Genomic DNA, 19,268 nt, shown 5'->3' with positions numbered 1-19,268 from the left:
ATGATGCAAGAAAAGAAATGATGAAAATAACCATGGATAATTTGCTAAGCAATGCTTGTACAGTGGGATCCATGAGTATTACCGTGCAAATTGTCCACTACCATGTTCGTGCACTTTATTTGACCCAATAAGAGCTTCAAGAATTAAAAGAAAACTCAAAACAAGCTGTTGACAACTTCTGCACCAGTATACATAAAAATCCATCGCATAAAAACACAGGATGTAAGAGAAGAATTAATGAAAATAGTCCTGGACAATTTGCACAGTAATACTCATGGATCCCACTGTACATCCTGTTATTCTTGTGAAAGAACTGCTTGCTGTTCATTTGTTGGTGTACGAATGTTGAAACATGTGTAATTCGAATTTTGTAATTGTATGTACTTTATTATTGTGCACTATAACCGTGTGCAAGAAATTTTCTAACAAAGATAAACCAGCCTGGGCGAAAAAAGATATTCGAGACTACACCGATGCTGATTTGGAGAGATTGTATGATCAGTGGGAGGTAAAACTTGTTTATCTTGCAAAAAGATGAGTGACGTGTTCTTTGTGGAGATATTATGTGCAAGGATTCTCTGTTAATGCTGTTCATATTGCTGCCAATTTAATAACAAGCCCGTGTTCAGGAGAAAACATACTGTCGAATGAACCACACTAACTCCTATTTCTCTCTCCTCTTGACTTTTAAACAAGATGTGAACGTATGATAATGCAGAGTAAGATAGATTAAAGCATTTATAATCTTCAGTTATCACTTTTATCAATATAGTTTTATGAGCCTAACGTATCTGCCTCTTAAACACAAACTTTGGTTCACAAAAATTTGCCTCTAAAATGAACGCCAAATAATATACCAAATTAGGGTATAGAGACATGGGTAACATTATCGTATGAGGGAAACGGATTCCTTCAAATTTACAGGAGAAAGTACTTACGGAAATCATTTTCTTTAACGTTGTGGAAGTGCCTGAATGTAGATTTGATCCATTTTAATATGAATGCGTGTTGTTTTCTGCGAAAATCTCTGTCCGACACGCTGTTTTTGCTCCCGCCATTTGCTTTCTGCACGAGAGTGCAATGTTCCATGTGTTAAGATGATGCAACCCCATAGCCAGTGTTTCAGCCTCGCCGTGTTTTCATTAGAACATGACGTGTCGAGTATTTTTAATTTTTTTTTAACTATGCTTGCCTAACTTAACCTAACCTAACCTTACGGAAAATGTTTCTTGGGGCTAACGTCAATGGTTTGCGACGTATTAGCATAATTTCAAATCCGGGCACGAAAGTAGATATTTTCTGGTGAACGAGGTTGCAACACTGCATAAATCGACAAAAAACTATCAGAACGCCCCCCTAAACCAGTATGCTGTCACGGCCATAATGTGTTACAGATTCAAAACAACAAGTTACAGTAAGTACTCGTAAATCTAAGAAATAGACATTGATATGCATTATTTCACTTTAGGAAATGTTCCACATTCGAAAATAACACGTTGGCAATGTAAAGAAGTCTGAAATATATGATTCGTAGGTGTTTCCCTCATACGATAATAGTACCGAGACATGTAATTCATAAAAATAGATAATATGAATTGTATCTTTCCTGGCAACGTGATTCGAACAGGTGTTCTCGAGTTACCAACCAGGTTAGTTTGGAGTTAGCTTCCAACGTTTGAGTGCATACATTGCTCTCATCATCAGGAAATATAGATTTTGTTTCTGTGTCAGCAATTGTTAAGTCAGCATCTTGTTTATTTCATTTACTGGTATCACAAATACATGTATCTTTAAAACAAAAAAAAAATATTTCTTACATCAACTGTACAAACACCTATCGCAACTGTCGTGGAAGGTTCTATCGACAGTGTTCCCGAACAAAGATATTGACAATTAACAACATATTGGACAATACAAAACAAACATCAACAAACACAAACAAAAAACAGAAGAGGTCAGATGGTGGACAACAACTCCCGAAGGAGCTGAAGACGACATTTGCATCCTTGGTCCGGCGTAGGGCGTGGAGTCCTTCCACCAGTGTCTGTAGAGGTTGGAGCAACAGGTTGAGGAGACGACGTAAAACTAAGTTATCGACTCTTTGCGTTGATGGTCCCGAGGAGGAGGCCTGAGATTGGCTGGGAGAAGGAGCAGCCAATGTATCGCTAGTATGTGGCTTCGGAGGTTGAATGGTGCTCGGCTGAGGAATCGAAGATGGTTGAATGGCGCAGAGCGGTGACGGCGCAGGTGGTTTGAATGGAAGCAGGTAAAGTTGGAAGAGTGGGCGATTTCTTCTTCTCCTTGTTGGTGGTGGCCCTGGTGGACTGCTTGGAGCCTGGAATACGGGAAGCTTGTAGAAGTCGTAAATACAAGGGACAACCCTTGTAGTTCGCTATATGCATCCCATCACAGTTGACACACTTTGACAGGAAATCGGGTGATCTATTGGGGCAATCTTCTATGCGGTGCCCCCTTGCACATTTGATGCACTTGGGAGTCAAATAGCAGAATGTCTGTTCGTGACCATATTTCTGGCATCTATGGCACTGTTGAATTTTTTGAGGCCGCAGTTTTTCCACTTTGACTTTGAAATCAAAAATGGACAACAAGATTGTAGATGTCTGAGGAGGGACGAACCCCCTCGAACGTCAATTCAGCACGTAGTATAGTAACTACAACCAGTGGTGATTGCACCTTCTTGGAGTCCCAGGAGGTCGGACTGGGCATACTTGTTGCTGTCTTTCATAAGGACGTCGAACGGTGTCTACGTAGAAGCCAAGCTCCCCTAGGACATTGAAAATGCTTTCCTCGGAATGGTCCGGAGGAACATGTCGAAGAACTATCTTTCAGTAGCATTTAGATGCAGAACCTGCAGCCATGGGGACAGGGTTTCCCTCCTCCCAGGTTTGCCGGTACGATGAGACTTTGTTGAAGTCTGAAATTGATTTGCAGAGAATCTTGAGCTGACTGATGTGGGCGACGTAGTAGCTACCTTCATCAATCTAGCTGCAACAGATGAGTGTTGGAAGGTATTGACGAATATGGGCCAAATAAATTTTTCGGAACCAAAACAGACCAATGTTGCATCGTTGGAAACCATATTTGGTCTCCTGACCACCTATATTCAAAGCTTCCCTCCAGGATGGTGAGTCCCTGCGGCGCTTAGCCTGTGACTCGGACGTCGAGAATGAGACGAGCAAGACATCCTGTCTCAACTGGTCCAAGGCTGGGAATAATAGAAATGTAGACCAGTGTGGGGTTAAATATATAACAATTATAGTGCAGAATTTGGGTTCTGTCTTCTTATTGGCTCGCTCTGGATCCTGTTGTTCTTATTGGCTGCAGCATTGTTTTTACGGAGGAGCGAATTCTAGGCGTGACTGAAAATAAAACCCTGTGTTCCTCTGTGGTGCTGTGTTCTGCAAGTCCTGACTTTTCAGGTTGAATAATCTGATGTTACAATGATGTTTATTGCGTCGTTGTTCAATAGTGCATCCTGTTTGGCCTATGTATGGTGTCCCACACTCGCAAGGAATACTACGGTATACTTCTGGAATCCGTAGCTCCAGGTTATCCTTGACTGAGCGGAGAAGAGCCTTGGGCTTGAGTGGTGGTCTATGGATGGTCTTCACTCCGTGTCTTGCGAGAATTCTACTTAATTTCCCAGAGGTGTGCCCAAGAAAAGGTAAAACTATTGTAGTGGGACATTCTCCTGTGTTGCTGCTAGCAGGGAGGCTGTTTGGTGAATGGACTACATCCCCATGTTTGGAGGGTTCGGTTGTTGAAGAATCAACCCTTTTTGGGACCACGCTGTTGTCCAGGGTTGGTTTCCGCTGAGATGTCACTGCCTTGTTGATTGTTGATTGCCATGTTGATGTCCCTGATGTTGTATTCATTCTGTTGTAGCATGGTTCTAAGATGGTTGAGTTCTGATTGTAGGTTATCTTCGTCCGAAATGGTTACTGCTCTGTGGGCTAGTGTGTTGAGAACCGCAAGATATTGAGCCTTGTGGTGGAAACTATGGGCATTAAGGTAGAAGTCGGTGTGCGTGGGCTTTCTGTATACACTATGCCCAAGTGTCCCATCTGGTTTGCGGCAGATTAGGATGTCCAGGAAAGGGAGGCAACCATTATCTTCTATCTCCATAGTAAACTTGATGTTCGAATGGCGATTGTTAAGGAAATCAAGGAAACTAAACTATGTAATACCGGTCATCCATGTGGCCACACGACGAATGTGTCATCCACATATCTGTAGAAGCAGGATGGCGGATGCGGTGTGTCCTTCAGTGCTTCGTGTTCAAAATGCTGCATGTAGAAATTCACTATGGCCGGTGAAAGTGTACACTCCATCGGTTTGTGCATAATATTTCCTGTTGTAAAGGAAATATGTCAAAGTAAGCGTGTGGCGAAAGAGGTCTACTATGGCCGGTGTGGCCGGTGGAAAGTGCCTCCCCAGAAGTTCTAATGTGTTTTTCACCAGAACTCTTGTGAACAAGAAAACAATGTCGAAGCTGACAAGGATGTCATTTTCGGAAAACTTGAGTTTCTTCAGTTCCTGGATGAATTCAGTTGAGTTCTTGACATGATGTCCACATTGTCCGACTAGAGGTTGAAGCAGGGATATGAGGTATTTGGCAAGGTGGTAGGTAGGACTGGCTATAGCACTTAGAATGGGTCTCAAGGGGACCCCTGCTTTGTGTATTTTTGGTAGGCCATATAATCTGGGAGGCTGGGTTTTATTCAAACCTGAAAAGTCAGGACTTGCAGAACACAGTATCACAGAGGGACAGAGGGTTTTATTTTCTGACAAAATTTATAGCCAAATGTGCTGGGTACTGGGACCGACGAGTAAAAGAAGCCATACCCATATCACGGGAAAGCACCAATCTCAACAGGGACGGGGGACTCCAGCTTAGTCACGCTTAGAATTCACTCCTCCGTAAAAACAATGCTGCAGCCAATAAGAACAACAGAATCCTGAGCGAGCCAATAAGAAGACAAACCCAAATTCCGCACCATAATTGTCATATATTTAACCCCACACTGGTCTACATTTCTATATTCCCTGATGATGAGAGCAATGTATGCGCTCGAAACATTGGAAGCTAACTACAATCTAACTGGTTGGTAACCCGAAAACACCTGTTCGAATAAAAATCGATTTTATTGACTTGTCTTGAATACTTTAAACATCATGTTTAATTACTTTGTAATATAGTGACATTTTCATTTCACTCTCATTCAGGAAGACGATGAACCTTTGGAAGATGATGAGCTACCTGAACATTTACGCCCTCAACCAAAGTTGGATTTAAGTCAGGTACACTTTGTTTAATTATTATCTCTTTCTGCATAAAGGTAAATAAATGTGTTTTTGAATGAAAAACTAAATCTTGTCAAGTTTCGAATTTGAATAATGTATAAAAATGACCTACCTTTTTCAAGACTCTATCCAAACTGTATTAACACTGAAGTAGATTCCATAATTTGAAATACAGGATAAACGTATGTGATAACCTTTATTGTTGATATTTCTTGCTTTCATAATTGGAAATTTTGCCCTATTTCAGCTATGCTAGGACTGATCTTACTTTTGCGAAGGAGTACAGAAAAGAGCAAACAATATGACACTTATTTTACTTGTATGTTTTTACAGGTGGATATGTCAAATCCAGAAAATATTTTGAAGTTGTCAAAAAAAGGAAAGACATTGATGACATTTGTTGATGTGGCAGGAAACCCAACTAGAGAAGATACAGAGAGAATAACAAAACTTTGGCAAACCAGTTTGTGGAACAGTCACATACAAGCTGAGAGGTAACAGGCATTCACGTTACTTCCTATAGGATAAAGTTCTTGTTGGGTATTGATTTTTACAAGTTGTAGAGTTGGATGCCTAAGTATTACCAATAAATTGGGTAAAAATCTGATATTCCCCGGACACCTATAACTTCTTCGTTTTGTCAATTTTTGACATTTGTACTTACCTATCTGCTTCGCGGAACATTTTTTAAGGTGTATTCACGTTTTTCGTCCCGGAATCAATGGGAAATTTAAACTAAAAAAAAATATTTTTGTTTGAAATGTTTGAGTCCAAATTTCGCACTGATTCTGGGCTCCGCCACTGGGGTAATTGACCTACTGCCCCCAACCACTAACACGACCCCGCCTCCGCTCCGGCTCCTCAGCTTTATCTATAGAGTCCCTGTTAAAGGCATGTTAGAAATTGGCCGGAGTCACCTTACCCCAAATGAGCCCCAACTTTTAAATTTGAAGAAATCCGTTACATCACACAAAACACCTTCCAGATTTTAGACAATGCTACAGGAACTTATTACCGTAAGTAGTTTCTTCTGTAAAAATGAAGAAATCTGTCCGGGAATATCAGATTAGTACCATAAGTTGCCCATCACCACATTTATTTTCTTTGTTTTACGCAATGAGAGCTTCAAGAATTAAACAAAACTCCAAACAAGCAGCTGACAACCTCTGCACCAGCACATGTAAAGAAATCCATTCCTTAAAAGCACGTAGGATGTAAGAGAAAAGTTAATTAAGATTTTCATGGAGAATTTGCTGAGCAGTACTTGTGCATCCCACTGTCAAAGAGGTGGAGAAAATCTGGAAATGAGTGTGCAAATAAGTGCAGAGAAAAACTAATTTGCACATTTAGACAGGTATTATTTTGTGAAAAATTATAATATAATTAAGCCTTGTTTCCATATTGAAACCAATAAGTTGCTGACCAAGGCAGTTTATTAAGGTAAAAACACTTAACACGTAACGTTTCGACCCTGTATCAGGATCTTCCTCAGACGAAGAACTAAACTAAAATGATGAAATAAACTACACACAGAAAGATTACATACACATAGCAGGGTCACAAGCCACACAACAACAAATCAAGTTGACAGTCCTTATCTAGGAAGATTTCTACAAAGGAATTAAACATATCACCTCCTGACAGTTGTTGACTAATGGGTCTACTACACTGACAGGTGATTGGCAGGTCAAGATCAGCAAGAGTCTAAGAACCACCTGCTCACCACTCCCCCACCCATCCTGCCTTTCTGCTTATGGGTGAATACCTCCTCCTCTGGTCTTCTTCTTTTCTCTTCTTTCTTCCTTCTTCATACTTCTTTTTTCTTCATTCCTTTTCTTCATCCTTTCAACTTTCTCTAACACACTCTTCCATTCCTTGTTTATCTTGAGCCCTCCATTCCAATTCATGATGTCTTCTCCTTTCTTTTCTATTTCTTTGGCCTCCTTCCATTTTCTCACTAGTTCTCTCTTCTCTTTTCCTATTCGCCTAGCTGAATCCCATTCAACTTCATGTCCTGTTTCTCTAGTGTGTTTGAATATGGCATTCCTGTCTCTCTTCAATCTCACATCATCCATAAGACAGGTTAAAGCAACACATGGATGATGTGAGATTGAAGAGAGACAGGAATGCCATATTCAAACACACTAGAGAAACAGGACATGAAGTTGAATGGGATTCAGCTAGGCGAATAGGAAAAGAGAAGAGAGAACTAGTGAGAAAATGGAAGGAGGCCAAAGAAATAGAAAAGAAAGGAGAAGACATCATGAATTGGAATGGAGGGCTCAAGATAAACAAGGAATGGAAGAGTGTGTTAGAGAAAGTTGAAAGGATGAAGAAAAGGAATGAAGAAAAAAGAAGTATGAAGAAGGAAGAAAGAAGAGAAAAGAAGAAGACCAGAGGAGGAGGTATTCACCCATAAGCAGAAAGGCAGGATGGGTGGGGGAGTGGTGAGCAGGTGGTTCTTAGACTCTTGCTGATCTTGACCTGCCAATCACCTGTCAGTGTAGTAGACCCATTAGTCAACAACTGTCAGGAGGTGATATGTTTAATTCCTTTGTAGAAATCTTCCTAGATAAGGACTGTCAACTTGATTTGTTGTTGTGTGGCTTGTGACCCTGCTATGTGTATGTAATCTTTCTGTGTGTAGTTTATTTCATCATTTTAGTTTAGTTCTTCGTCTGAGGAAGATCCTGATACAGGGTCGAAACGTTACGTGTTAAGTGTTTTTACCTTAATAAACTGCCTTGGTCAGCAACTTATTGGTTTGAAAAATTATACTGTGCAAAATGACCATGCTTATAGGCTGCTGCTATATCATGTAAATGTTATGTGCACATGCTAGAGAGGAAGGAGACTGGAAATATTAAGGCAATCCAACTTATCAATACTAATATACTCAAGACATGTAACCAGGAAATCATAGGCATGCGCACGGGGCAAGTGCCCCCCCCCAATCATGGACATCTGTTGTTTTTTTTCACAGAAGAACAAGCAAGGTCTTTTTCCATGGGGCATATTACCACTCGAATTTGAAATTATCGCATTAATGTAAATTACTGACTGAAATCAAATTATACATGTGAAATATATACTTTTAGGTAGACATTCGATTTCTAAGGAGGAGGTGTGGCCATTCTTGCTCCCCCTTCCAAACGTTTATGTCCCTACATTATTATACTTTCACCTAGAAATTTAGTGTAGAGGAATCTTATTGCCGTTATTAAACGATATTATACTTTTATTGCCCCTCCCCAACCTTGGACAGAAATCAATTCTAGGGGGGCAAACATTGAGATAAAACAAAGCAAGTCTAGTAGTATCTGAGAGTAGCAGGACAAAAATATACTCAAGATGGAATTTGTTTTCACGTCTTTCTTGCATTATTTCTTCCAGACAGCCAAGAGCACTTGCAGGGGGTACATAGGGGAAATTGCACCCCTTGGTATCAAATTTTGTACAGATAAAAATACATTTCATAAAATTTTCTTATAGTCTTGTCAAGTTCAGAGCCATAGCTAGGGGAGTTGGTCCTTGATGCCAAAGTGGGAATGTTGTAAAAGAATAACACGGCGTCCCATGAAATTTTTGCACCATATTAAATCAATATTGTTTTCAGTTTGCAAAAATTTGAATCTAAAAATTTTCTTGCTCGCTTCGCTCGCATGTTCTTTGTTTTCAGTAATGCAATGTAAATTGAGAGAGAGAGAGATACATACATAATACATTTCGTAAAATTTTCTTATAGTCTTGTCAAGTTCAGAGCCATAGCTAGGGGAGTTGGTCCTGGACGCCAAAGTGGGAATCTTGTAAAAGAATAACATGGCGTCCCATGAAATTTTTGCGCCATATTAAATCAATATTGTTTTCAGTTTGCAAAAAATTGAATCTAAAAATTTTCTTGCTCGCTTCGCTCGCATTTTCTTTGTTTTCAGTAATGCAATGTAAATTGACAGAGAGAGAGGTTATAACTACCAAGTACTTCAGGCTCTTGCTGCTAAACAGTTTTGTCTTAAATGCATGGATACAATTGTTTGGAAAAAATGGAGCGTAGCACATTTCAGAGACAATTTATTTATTCATTATGGTGCCTCTATGTTGCTACATTAGACCATATATATATAATGTATAGCCCAGGGGTTCCCAAACTTTTTCGTTTCACGGCGCCCTTAGTGCTTTCCCGTGATATGGCTATGGCTTCTTTTACTCATCGGTTCCAGTACCTGGCACATTTGGCTATTATTTTTATGTCAGAAAATAAAACCCTGTGTCCCTCTGTGATGCTGTGTTCTGCAAGTCCTAACTTTTCAGGTTGGAATAATCTGATGTTACGCCGATGTTTATTGCGTCGTTGTTCAATAGTGCATCCTGTTTGGCCTATGTATGGTGTCCTACACTCGCAAGGAATCTTCATGCTCCCAATAGAGCATAATGCCATAAAATTTTCCCGGATTTTACATTTCTTTCCCGACTGAACTTTCATCAAGGCTTTCCCCCCCCCCTCTAATCTGCGCACGCCTATGCTGAAAATGCATAGGAGTATCATTATTATGCTAAGAGCAACAGCCCGATTGTCGAAATTTTACCCAACCACATGTTAGCACACAGCAGTGATTAACGCATCATTTCTTGAAAACTATACACAGTATTTCAGTTATGTCTTTTTTGTTCATTAGTTTACATATAAATGTATTATATACTGTAATTACAAAACAATACATCCATTGTTACTATTACTAATAAGTGCCATTTGAAAAAGCCTTTCGTTGCTATGGGATAAATTGAAGATAAAAGACCATAATTGCTGAACTACTGCATCATTTTGAACCATTTAAATTCTAAATGTAAGAATGAATATAAAGCAACATTTTAAGTAACATCCGAAAATTAAGGGTCCAGCGGGCAAGTGGGGGCAAAGGACCAAAGTTCGAAATTTTCCATACCATGTAATTTCCGTATTTTTTTCAAAGTTGCTGCATGTGCATTACATATTCTCATATAGTACTCTTTTGTTGTGCTTCCCTCCAAATTTGGTCCATCCAGCACCCATAGAAGCGAAATTCTGGAGCTGGCAACACTGCTGCTTTATATAAGATTATTATTTTTTTACTCAAGAAGTAGCAGTCTAATTTCAACCAAACTTTGCACGGTTGTAGGAATGTACCACTGCCATATACTACATTTTTCATTCACTTATATCTATTGAGGGGGGTACAACTTTTTTTAAAAAATTCAACTTTCTTCTTGTCTGTTTAACACTAATTAGTGGAAGGTACAATGAATAAATTTTACCTTTGCTTAAAACCCTATCTTTAAGAAAGAAAACAAAACAAATTTCATCTATCTACGACAATTAGTTCTTGAGTTACGATTTTTTTGTACTTCACAGCAAGTTTGAAAGTGTGCGCTTGAAAATGCGCTGGTGTGAACGAGAATACAGGAACGCGAGAGGTCTGGCGGCTAAAGGTTAATGTGAGACTTGCGAATGATGCTTAGAGCACAAATGTTTTGAAATCAGGCCTTACAGTTAACAATGAAACATGCATATCATCGTCAAGGTTACACAGTCTATTTCTTGCTTTGGATTTTGCGGCACCCCTACGCCGATCTCACAGCACCCTGGTATGGGAATCACTGGCCTAGAGGATAATTGTAAACATGGCAACCTGGAACATTTAGGCACAAACAAAAGGAAGCAAGAAGATACAACAAATGAAGTGTTCACTTTACTTCACAAGTTCGGTGGGATTTTTCTCATCTTGGTTGAGCTGTACTTTCGTGTGCCTGCCATAAATTAAAAGTATTCTACAAGGGTTGATCAAATGAAAAGGTAGAAAACGACACTGTCTGTGTAAATGAATACTTTATTCAAAGTATCCTCCATAGGCCTGAGCACATCGATCCCATTGATGAACGAGCCGAATGATTCCTTTTTCCCAGAATTCCTTTGGCCATGACGCGACCCAGTCCTTCACAGCATCCTTGAGTTCATCGTCCGAGGTGAAGCGCTTTCCTTTGAGATGCTTTTTCAAGGGACCAAACACATGGAAGTCACAGGGGGATAAGTCCGGACTGTAGGGCGGATGGTCTAGCTGCTCCCACTTGAACCTGGCCAGTTCCGCGTGTGTGACCCTGGAGACGTGTGGACGTGCGTTATCATGGAGCAGAACAACACCCTCCGTGAGCAGCCCCGGTCGTTCGTCTTCCCCGTAAATGTTCACCATCCGGCAATGAATATCGGCCGGTTTAACACCTTTCGCTGTCAGAAAACGGATAACGCCTCGCTGCTCCTCAACAGTCGAATTTGCCAATGTTAACGCCATCCTGTCCGAACACGCACTGCCGCGTCACTTGGACGGCGCTCTGTATCGGAGCCTCTGCTCTCTCCTGCGCATGCACGTTCCCCTGCATGCTCCGATGCCGTATCACGCTACGTTTTCCCATCGCGGCATCGGTATTATATAAACGATTCCGTTGTTACGACGTTTCGTACCTTTTCATTTGATCAGCCCTTGTACAATTCAAGCAATACATGCATACAAGAAGTGTAAAATGATGTTATTAGAATTAGACAATGGGAACTAGAGTTCTAGTATGGTTATTATCCATGATAGTGTATGACAATTCAGAACATTCAAGCCATCCAATACAGTAGTGTGTTTTTTTTACAGGTACTTGATTGATGACTCCCGAGCAATTTTTCTTTTCAAAGATGGCTCCCAGGCATGGGAAGCAAGAGATTTTCTCATAGATCAACCAGAATTGAAAGAAGTCATTATAGAAAGCAAACCATACCCTGGAAAATATTACAAGGTAAATGTGACCATGTTTTACTATTTTGAGGTAGAGTGAGGTGGGGTAAATGGCCATCTTATTCTCCCTTTGTCCAGTATTTTAGTTAATATGGCTTCTGCAGGTTCATTTTACATTAATTTTCTTTCGTGGCAACTTATGCTAATTGTATACCTTCAATTGCGAGCACTATTTGTGAGCAGACTGTAGGATGAAAATGGTTGTTATATAGGCAACTTGCATAGACAAATGTAATGCGTAATATGTCTCAACTGAGGTCGGTGTAGCTGTTTAACTTATCAGTAAATGGCAGCACTAAAGCACTTCCTTATTCAACATCTCTAATTTTATTTCATGGCCATTCTTTGGATTGTCCCCTTCTTTTCTCATTCTACAAATCTGTCATTCCTGGTTCAGTCTTTTTCTTGTTGACCCAGTAGTTGTCGTGAAGAAAGCCTTGGTGAATGTTCATTGGAGGAATGGCTACACACAGACGTTGGTAGGGTTGTGGCTGTCAACCCCCCATTCCTCCTGGAAATTGCCATTCTTAATTACAATTTACATATAGACAGAATTTTTTAGTTCTGTTGTTCATAAAGTTCAGTTAGTAATGAAACAGAATAGCCAAAGTTAAAAAAGTCCATTAGATAGAAAAAAATGGGTATAAAATGAATTCCAGGTGATATATTTTCATATTCCACCATTTGATCCAAAGAATAAATGCTTCCATAGATTTCAAAATTTGAGAAATTAAATTTCAGGTCACACTGTTAACTTTAGGACTAACCTCCCCCCCCACCTCTTAATTTTTTTATGGAATAAGGTGTAAAAGTTAACAGATCAAATAACTATGCATTTCAATATGTTAACTGTATGAAAAGGAGGTAATAATTATAATAATGGGTTGGCAATAAAGTAAATTACTGTTGTTTTCAATTTTATTTCAACTCCCCGGCCCCATCTCCTATCTACAAAAATTTCTGGTGTTGCCCATGGCTACACCCTCTTTGTACAACTTCTCTCACTGAAATAAAAGCAGGAATGTCAAGGAATATGAGTCCCCCTGCATCGTGTGTTGCCATCTACTGATGTATTTCGGTGAAATCTAGTAATTTTTACAGTAGACACTATAGTGCAGGAGGCCTTAGAAAGATCGTTTCGCGGGCTTGCAGCAGACGACAATATGGGGGTGTGTCTGTGAGAACCAATCAGGCCCGCGAACGAGTGAGCCCGGTTGCCACAGCTAGCTCGCTGCACCCTTCTGTAAGGGTGAGTGACCTCTGCCTCTTGCTACTTCGGCCTGTTTGTTCGGCCGAGGAGCAGACGACATAAGAGTATCGGCAATAGTGTGCGAGCGACGTCTGCTGTTAGCCCGCGAAATGCTCTTTCTAAGGCCTCCTGTACTATAAAGATCTAATCAACGTGACATAGCAATAATGACAATAGGCAATTTTCATTCGTTGGAAATAAGACCAATGTGTGAAACATGAACTGTAATTACTATTTATCGTTTCTCCTCTCCAGAAAGAAGAAAAGGAAGAGGATGCGAGTTCTGAAGAGAATAAAATTCCACCAAAAGAAGACTTGTAGCAGGTTCTTATATTCATTATTGAAAGACAACTGATCTATTTTTATATGGCTTTTGTTACGTATTTATATAGATATGACCGACTCTGTGAATAGAAGATTGTGCATGTGAATTACAAATGTTTCTAGATAAAGTTTTGTATAGTTTTACTGGATTACAATCAATTTATGTTAATGAAAAGACAAACTTACATTAAGTGGTTTTTTTTTCATATTTGATTACCATTCCAAGGTAAAACGTGAAAAATAATGTTAAGTGCATGTGTGTTTGTGTGTAAATAAAGTGAATTGGGAGAATGCAGCTTGTTCTTTGTGTAGAAGTGAATTTCTCCACATCTGCTCAACCTTCATGAGGGCACGTAAAATCATGTCCAGTGTTATAGAAATAAATAATGTATCTTATGTTTAAAAGTGAATAATGAGTATTATTAAAAATATGAAGGAACAAACCAATTGTAAAAAATATGCTAACCTATTCATAGGATACTCGTTCAGTTGGCCACTCTAGGATCATGATAAAGTTCAAGTTTAATTCCCAGTTTTCAAGGCAGACTATTTAAATTTGCCATTTCACATACTCAGATTTGTAATACAAGTCACATGTTACAGCATATACTAATCTACAAAAAATGTTAATTGTCCGAGAAGAATTTCAAACTGAAGTTTACCTAATCAACTTCAAGATGTCTTGCAATAATCTTCTGTTTGTCAGATAGATTGTTCTGCAAAGGACACTAGCAAAGTTAAAAGGATTGAGAGAATTCTGTTAAGTTTCCATACAGCGTTCTTTCCCTTCCTTGATAAAAAAAAAGTTAAACTGAAAAAACTTGCCTCAGGGCATTTATAAATATGTATAAATTCAATGGAATTTGAATCAATAAAAATTGCAATTGTCTACATATACGGAGCAGCCACCCTGTGGTTGAAACTTGCAAGTTGAGTCAACTATAACCACATTGGAACAAATGAGTGATGTAAAACATGGGTACTCGCAGCAGCTATGATTTAGTACAAGCAATGCAACCACTGCTTGCACTATTAAAATATTATTTAATGTACTTAATGTTTTAGCGTTATTTAGTTTCCATTACAATCGATTTCACAAGATTTTACGGCCTCAAACTCCTTCAGCAGCCCGTTGCAAGCAGCTTACTCCTCTGCTTGCGCTGCCAACATGGGGAATCAATGTATCCAAAGGATCATATGGCGAAGCTAGAAATCTTGTTGGGGAAACAGGCCTCAACACTCGCAGAAAAGCTGAGCTTCGTAGTGCTTCTCGGAAAGCAGAAGGAAACATTGCTAGCAGACCAATAACCAATGTGTGTCTTCATGAGCACATAAGGAAGATCACAATGATACTGATAATTAATAATCATAAAATAACTGAAATAAAACCATTACCCTAAATTCAATGTAGGTCACTTAAATTACAAATTATTTTGTATTTTGCGAATTTTAAAATTTGTCAAATTTGACATTGGTTGAGGCAAAAGGTGGAAAGGGTGAGCGCTTGTGTTCCCAGGCAGTGGAATGTCTGCAGCCTGCGTCCAGCTTGAATTACATCACCGGTGTTGGCAACTGTCAAGTTATTTACACGGTAATTTAAGAAATTTACAAGTTAATTCAATAAATTGATGGCTTTGAATAGAAATTGGGGTGGAAAAAAAGTATCTGAAAAAGGGACTATCTTCTGATATTTGTAAACATCACAATCTAAATCGTATACATTGTACACATTAAAACATTTTATATTATTATGGGACTGTATTACATAAACATTGTATACATACTCTTTCTGTTGTAATGATTCTGATTCCACAGCATAATTTCTATCTCCACCAAACTAATATATCTTCTCTCCCGTGAGTGATAAAATTAAGGAAATAGGTTGGTATCACTTTCTGTTGTTTCAGAGCTTTTCAAAGTGATCTCGTTTGGATGCTTTGTAGTTGGGGAAAGAATCTGTGAAGAAGTGAGTGTTTGTTGCTGGTGGTTGTGTTCTGAATTAATCGAAACTAACATGATTTGGGAGTGCTTGATACGTCAAAGTGTGGGTGCTTTACGGTTTGTTTGAGTTGAGTTATTAAGTTCACTTTTTGCACAGATAGGTTAATCAGGACTGGGCCTACAGTTTAATGTGGGATCCAAACTACCGTTGAATATGGCTCAACCGGGTATTGAACCTGCGACCCCTTGACTACAAGGCGACATTACAAATACGCCATTGGGGAACCGAAAGAGGTGAGTGTATTATTTAGTAATTTATATCTGCTTCGCTTCGCTCGAGGGAGAAATGAAAATCATGAATGCGAGGCGACCAACATCCAATTTACCTGACTTTAAAGAATTATCTCTTGGGAGACTTTGTGCGACACTTACAGGAGTTGGAATTTATTGTGGTGAGTACATCGTCCATGAATGTGTTTCTCTTGGATGGAGATTTTAATGTTTATGTCCCCTGATTCAGAAGCACCCAACCTTAATATGAATGGGGGGGGGGGGATTTGAATCAACAATTATATATATAAATATCTGTCTCTAATCGCTTGCCTTCTTCGTCAGTACATGCTTCGCTACTGGGTACTCGTTATTGGCACTCTTAAAGCCACTTCCAAATAAGAAACCTAAGAATACACAATAGTTATTTAACAAATAACTCCAAATACAGTATGAAGCTACATTGGAACAAAATGGCACAGGACACTAATAATATAAAGTAAAATTATGTTACAATGGAACCTCGAATTTTTTTTTTTCAGGGGAGTGTAAAATCCGGGAAAATTTTATGGCAATATGCTCTATTGGGACCATGAAGATTGAATGTATAATGTAAGAAAATGGAAAATCGCAGTTCCACTGTAATTCTATATTTCTTTGTTCTTTAAACAACATTCAAAATCATTCATACGAGGGTAATCCCAAAAGTATGGTCTCATATATATTTTTTTAAATACAATGAAACTTTTTATTTGGCAGTTGGCAACACTGTTGTGTTGGTTGCTTCCCCTACTCCCAAACAAGCCTGCGTGCATCTCACTGGCAAGATCAGTCTTGGCTTGGCAGCCGTTTGTAATGGAGCTCCCGCTCGGCGCTACCGCCAAGTGCGAAGTCCTCGCAGTTATTCAGTTTGTGAACGCAAAAGGCATTAAACCAATTGAAATTCATCGCCAATTGACGGAAGTGTATGGCGAGTCTTGCATGGATGTCAAAAATGTTCGCAAGTGGTGTAGGAAGTTTGCAGCTGGTTGTACTGAAATTCACGACTAAAAAAGAAGTGGGAAACCGTTAATTTCTGACGAGACAGTTGCGAAGGTTGAGCAAACCATGTGTGAAGATCGGCGGATCACTCTGGATGATCTCTGTACGTTGGTTCCTGAGGTTTCCTGAAGCACCATTCATAGGATTTTGACAGAAAAGTTGCAATATCGGAAGGTGTGCATGATGGGTTCGGCGAATGCTCACTGAAGAACGCAAACGGTAACGAGTTTACACTTCCTGCAAATTTCTTCGCCACTATGCAGACGAAAAGGACAATTTTTTGGATTCGATTGTCACGGGTGACAAAACCTGGGCATTCCACTTCACACCTAAGACCAAACAATAATCAAGTGATGGTGGCATTCCTCTTCGCCCAAGCTGCGAAAATTAAAACAAACACAGTCATGGCAACTGTGTTTTGGGATCGAAAGGGGGGTATTGTTGGTCAACTTCATGGCTTCTGGGACCACAATAAATGCTGACAGTTAGTGTGAGACACTGAAAAAACTCAAGACAGGCAATTCAGAACCAGAGAAGAGGAATATTGAGCAAGGGCGCAAGCATTCTCCATGACAACAATCGCCTCCACGTCGCTCTCCTGCAACAGTTTGGATGGGACATCATCAACCACTCATCCTATAGTCCAGACTTGGCACCCAGTGACTACCTCCTGTTTCCCAAGTTGGAAGAACATTTGGCCGGAACGTGCTTCAGCAACGACGACGAGGTTCGACGCTCCTCAACGACATGGCGGCGAGCTGGTATGATATGGGCATATAAAAACTGCCGCAGTGCTTACAAAAATGCATCGACCGAAATGGGGATTATGTAGAAAAATAGATAAATTTTCAAGCTTTAAAATGATGTAAACATTATTGACAATAAACGATTATTTGTATTTTTTAAAAAAATTGGAGACCTTACTTTTGGGATTACCCTCCTATATGTATATGAGCCTAGGGACTGGATGTGTCCAGTTTGAGAATAAACATGTAATTGTATTTTTTGATAGAATGACTTCCGACATTCACCCATTACAGCAATATGATGCAGAGAATGTGTGTTTAATCGACTGGTATATTGGATAATAATATTGACAATGATCCAAAAAGGGACCACAAACAAAATATTCCTTGCACATATTTCCCCTACATCCATTTATCTCAGGCCATTCACTACCCTGTTAATGGTTGGCACACAGCTTGCCATTCAAATGTACCCCTGCACACTGACATGTTGTGCTGAAATGATTGCAATATTGCCAATTTGTTGTCTTATTTGTAAGTTGTTTATTTCAAATTGATACATAAATATTGTTTTCCCATTTTTTTCTATCACAGAAAGAAATAATAAATTCTACACACCTTTGAGTTACCTTTATTCCATATCTGCTTCACTTGTTTCTGAATCTTAGCTGCTGGAATCAGAATCAGACGATCTCTGTTCCAGGTCATAAACAGCTTTATCCATTAAAGCATCATTTCTCCAGTACTTGCTTTGAATTTTAACTACATGGTCACAAAACTTTTTCCACTTATCAACTAAATATTCCAAAAATAACTGTTCGCAAAGTTACAGTTTAACTTGAGGGATTCATATAGGCACACGCTGACTACTTATGTCAGCTCAAACAAGGTTGATAGGTGACAAATCAGGATATGGTGGCCAGTGCATAGCTGTATGACCAGAATCAACAACTTCATTCCTGTAAAGTAGGTTCATTTTGCACATATTTAATCAGCTCAACCAGAGTTATACACTCTTGGGAAAGCAGCATTGTTAATACCAGAAGTCATTCCATAATAGTGTAAGAGATGACGTCGTTTTTTTTGTTATCCTGCATATTATGGAAATTCGTATCGTCTTCAACAGAACTGGCAAACAGATTTTGGGATTAGCATTTTGCAAAATTGTCATAGTTCATGTCTTTTTAACAAACATTTATTCCCCATCTGCATGCACTATAAATAACCTGGGACCCTTTCTGGTTGCTTTAGCACTTCCAACTTCTGTTTCAGACTTTTAGCAAGATGGAACAGATAGTGTTGAATGGATATAAGTTTCATTGAAGTAAACTATATTTCTTTTAATAAGCCTATCTTGTCCGATATCTCTCACATATCTGGGTCTCGCATGACCTTTTCATTGCTTTCAATTAAAATTTTAAGGGATGGCTTCAATCCCATTGTTTTCAATAATTTTCAGATATTCCCTGCCACAGAACAATGTTTTCATGTTTCAAAAACTCATTAAGACACTTTAAAGTATGTATTGTTTTCTTGTTAACATAATATTTATGTATTTGACAT

At 39.2% G+C, this 19,268-nt stretch overlaps 1 protein-coding gene across 1 annotated transcript; it reads left to right on the top strand.

Annotated features, from left to right (window-relative positions):
- Positions 1-291: 291 nt before the first annotated feature.
- boca (LDLR chaperone boca) lies at positions 292-13,998 on the top strand. The gene is made up of 5 exons (XM_083110341.1): positions 292-508; positions 5,248-5,322; positions 5,659-5,819; positions 11,994-12,135; positions 13,639-13,998. The coding sequence occupies exons 1-5, from the start codon at positions 353-355 to the stop codon at positions 13,702-13,704; spliced, it is 600 nt and encodes a 199-aa protein (XP_082966467.1). The 5' UTR covers positions 292-352; the 3' UTR covers positions 13,705-13,998.
- The last annotated feature ends 5,270 nt before the right edge of the window (positions 13,999-19,268 follow it).

The sequence above is a fragment of the Lepisma saccharinum genome, chromosome 24 (assembly GCF_977018435.1).
Source record: "Lepisma saccharinum chromosome 24, izLepSacc3.1, whole genome shotgun sequence".
In the NCBI taxonomy this organism is placed as follows: domain Eukaryota; kingdom Metazoa; phylum Arthropoda; class Insecta; order Zygentoma; family Lepismatidae; genus Lepisma; species Lepisma saccharinum.
This window is presented reverse-complemented; position numbering and strand designations above follow the sequence as displayed.

Coding starts and splice junctions, on each gene's coding strand:
- boca (XM_083110341.1), top strand. CDS start 353: ATGTGTAATTCGAATTTTGTAATTGTATGTACTTTATTATTGTGCACT. Junction 509..5,247: donor GATTGTATGATCAGTGGGAG/GTAAAACTTGTT, acceptor ACTCTCATTCAG/GAAGACGATGAACCTTTGGA. Junction 5,323..5,658: donor CAAAGTTGGATTTAAGTCAG/GTACACTTTGTT, acceptor ATGTTTTTACAG/GTGGATATGTCAAATCCAGA.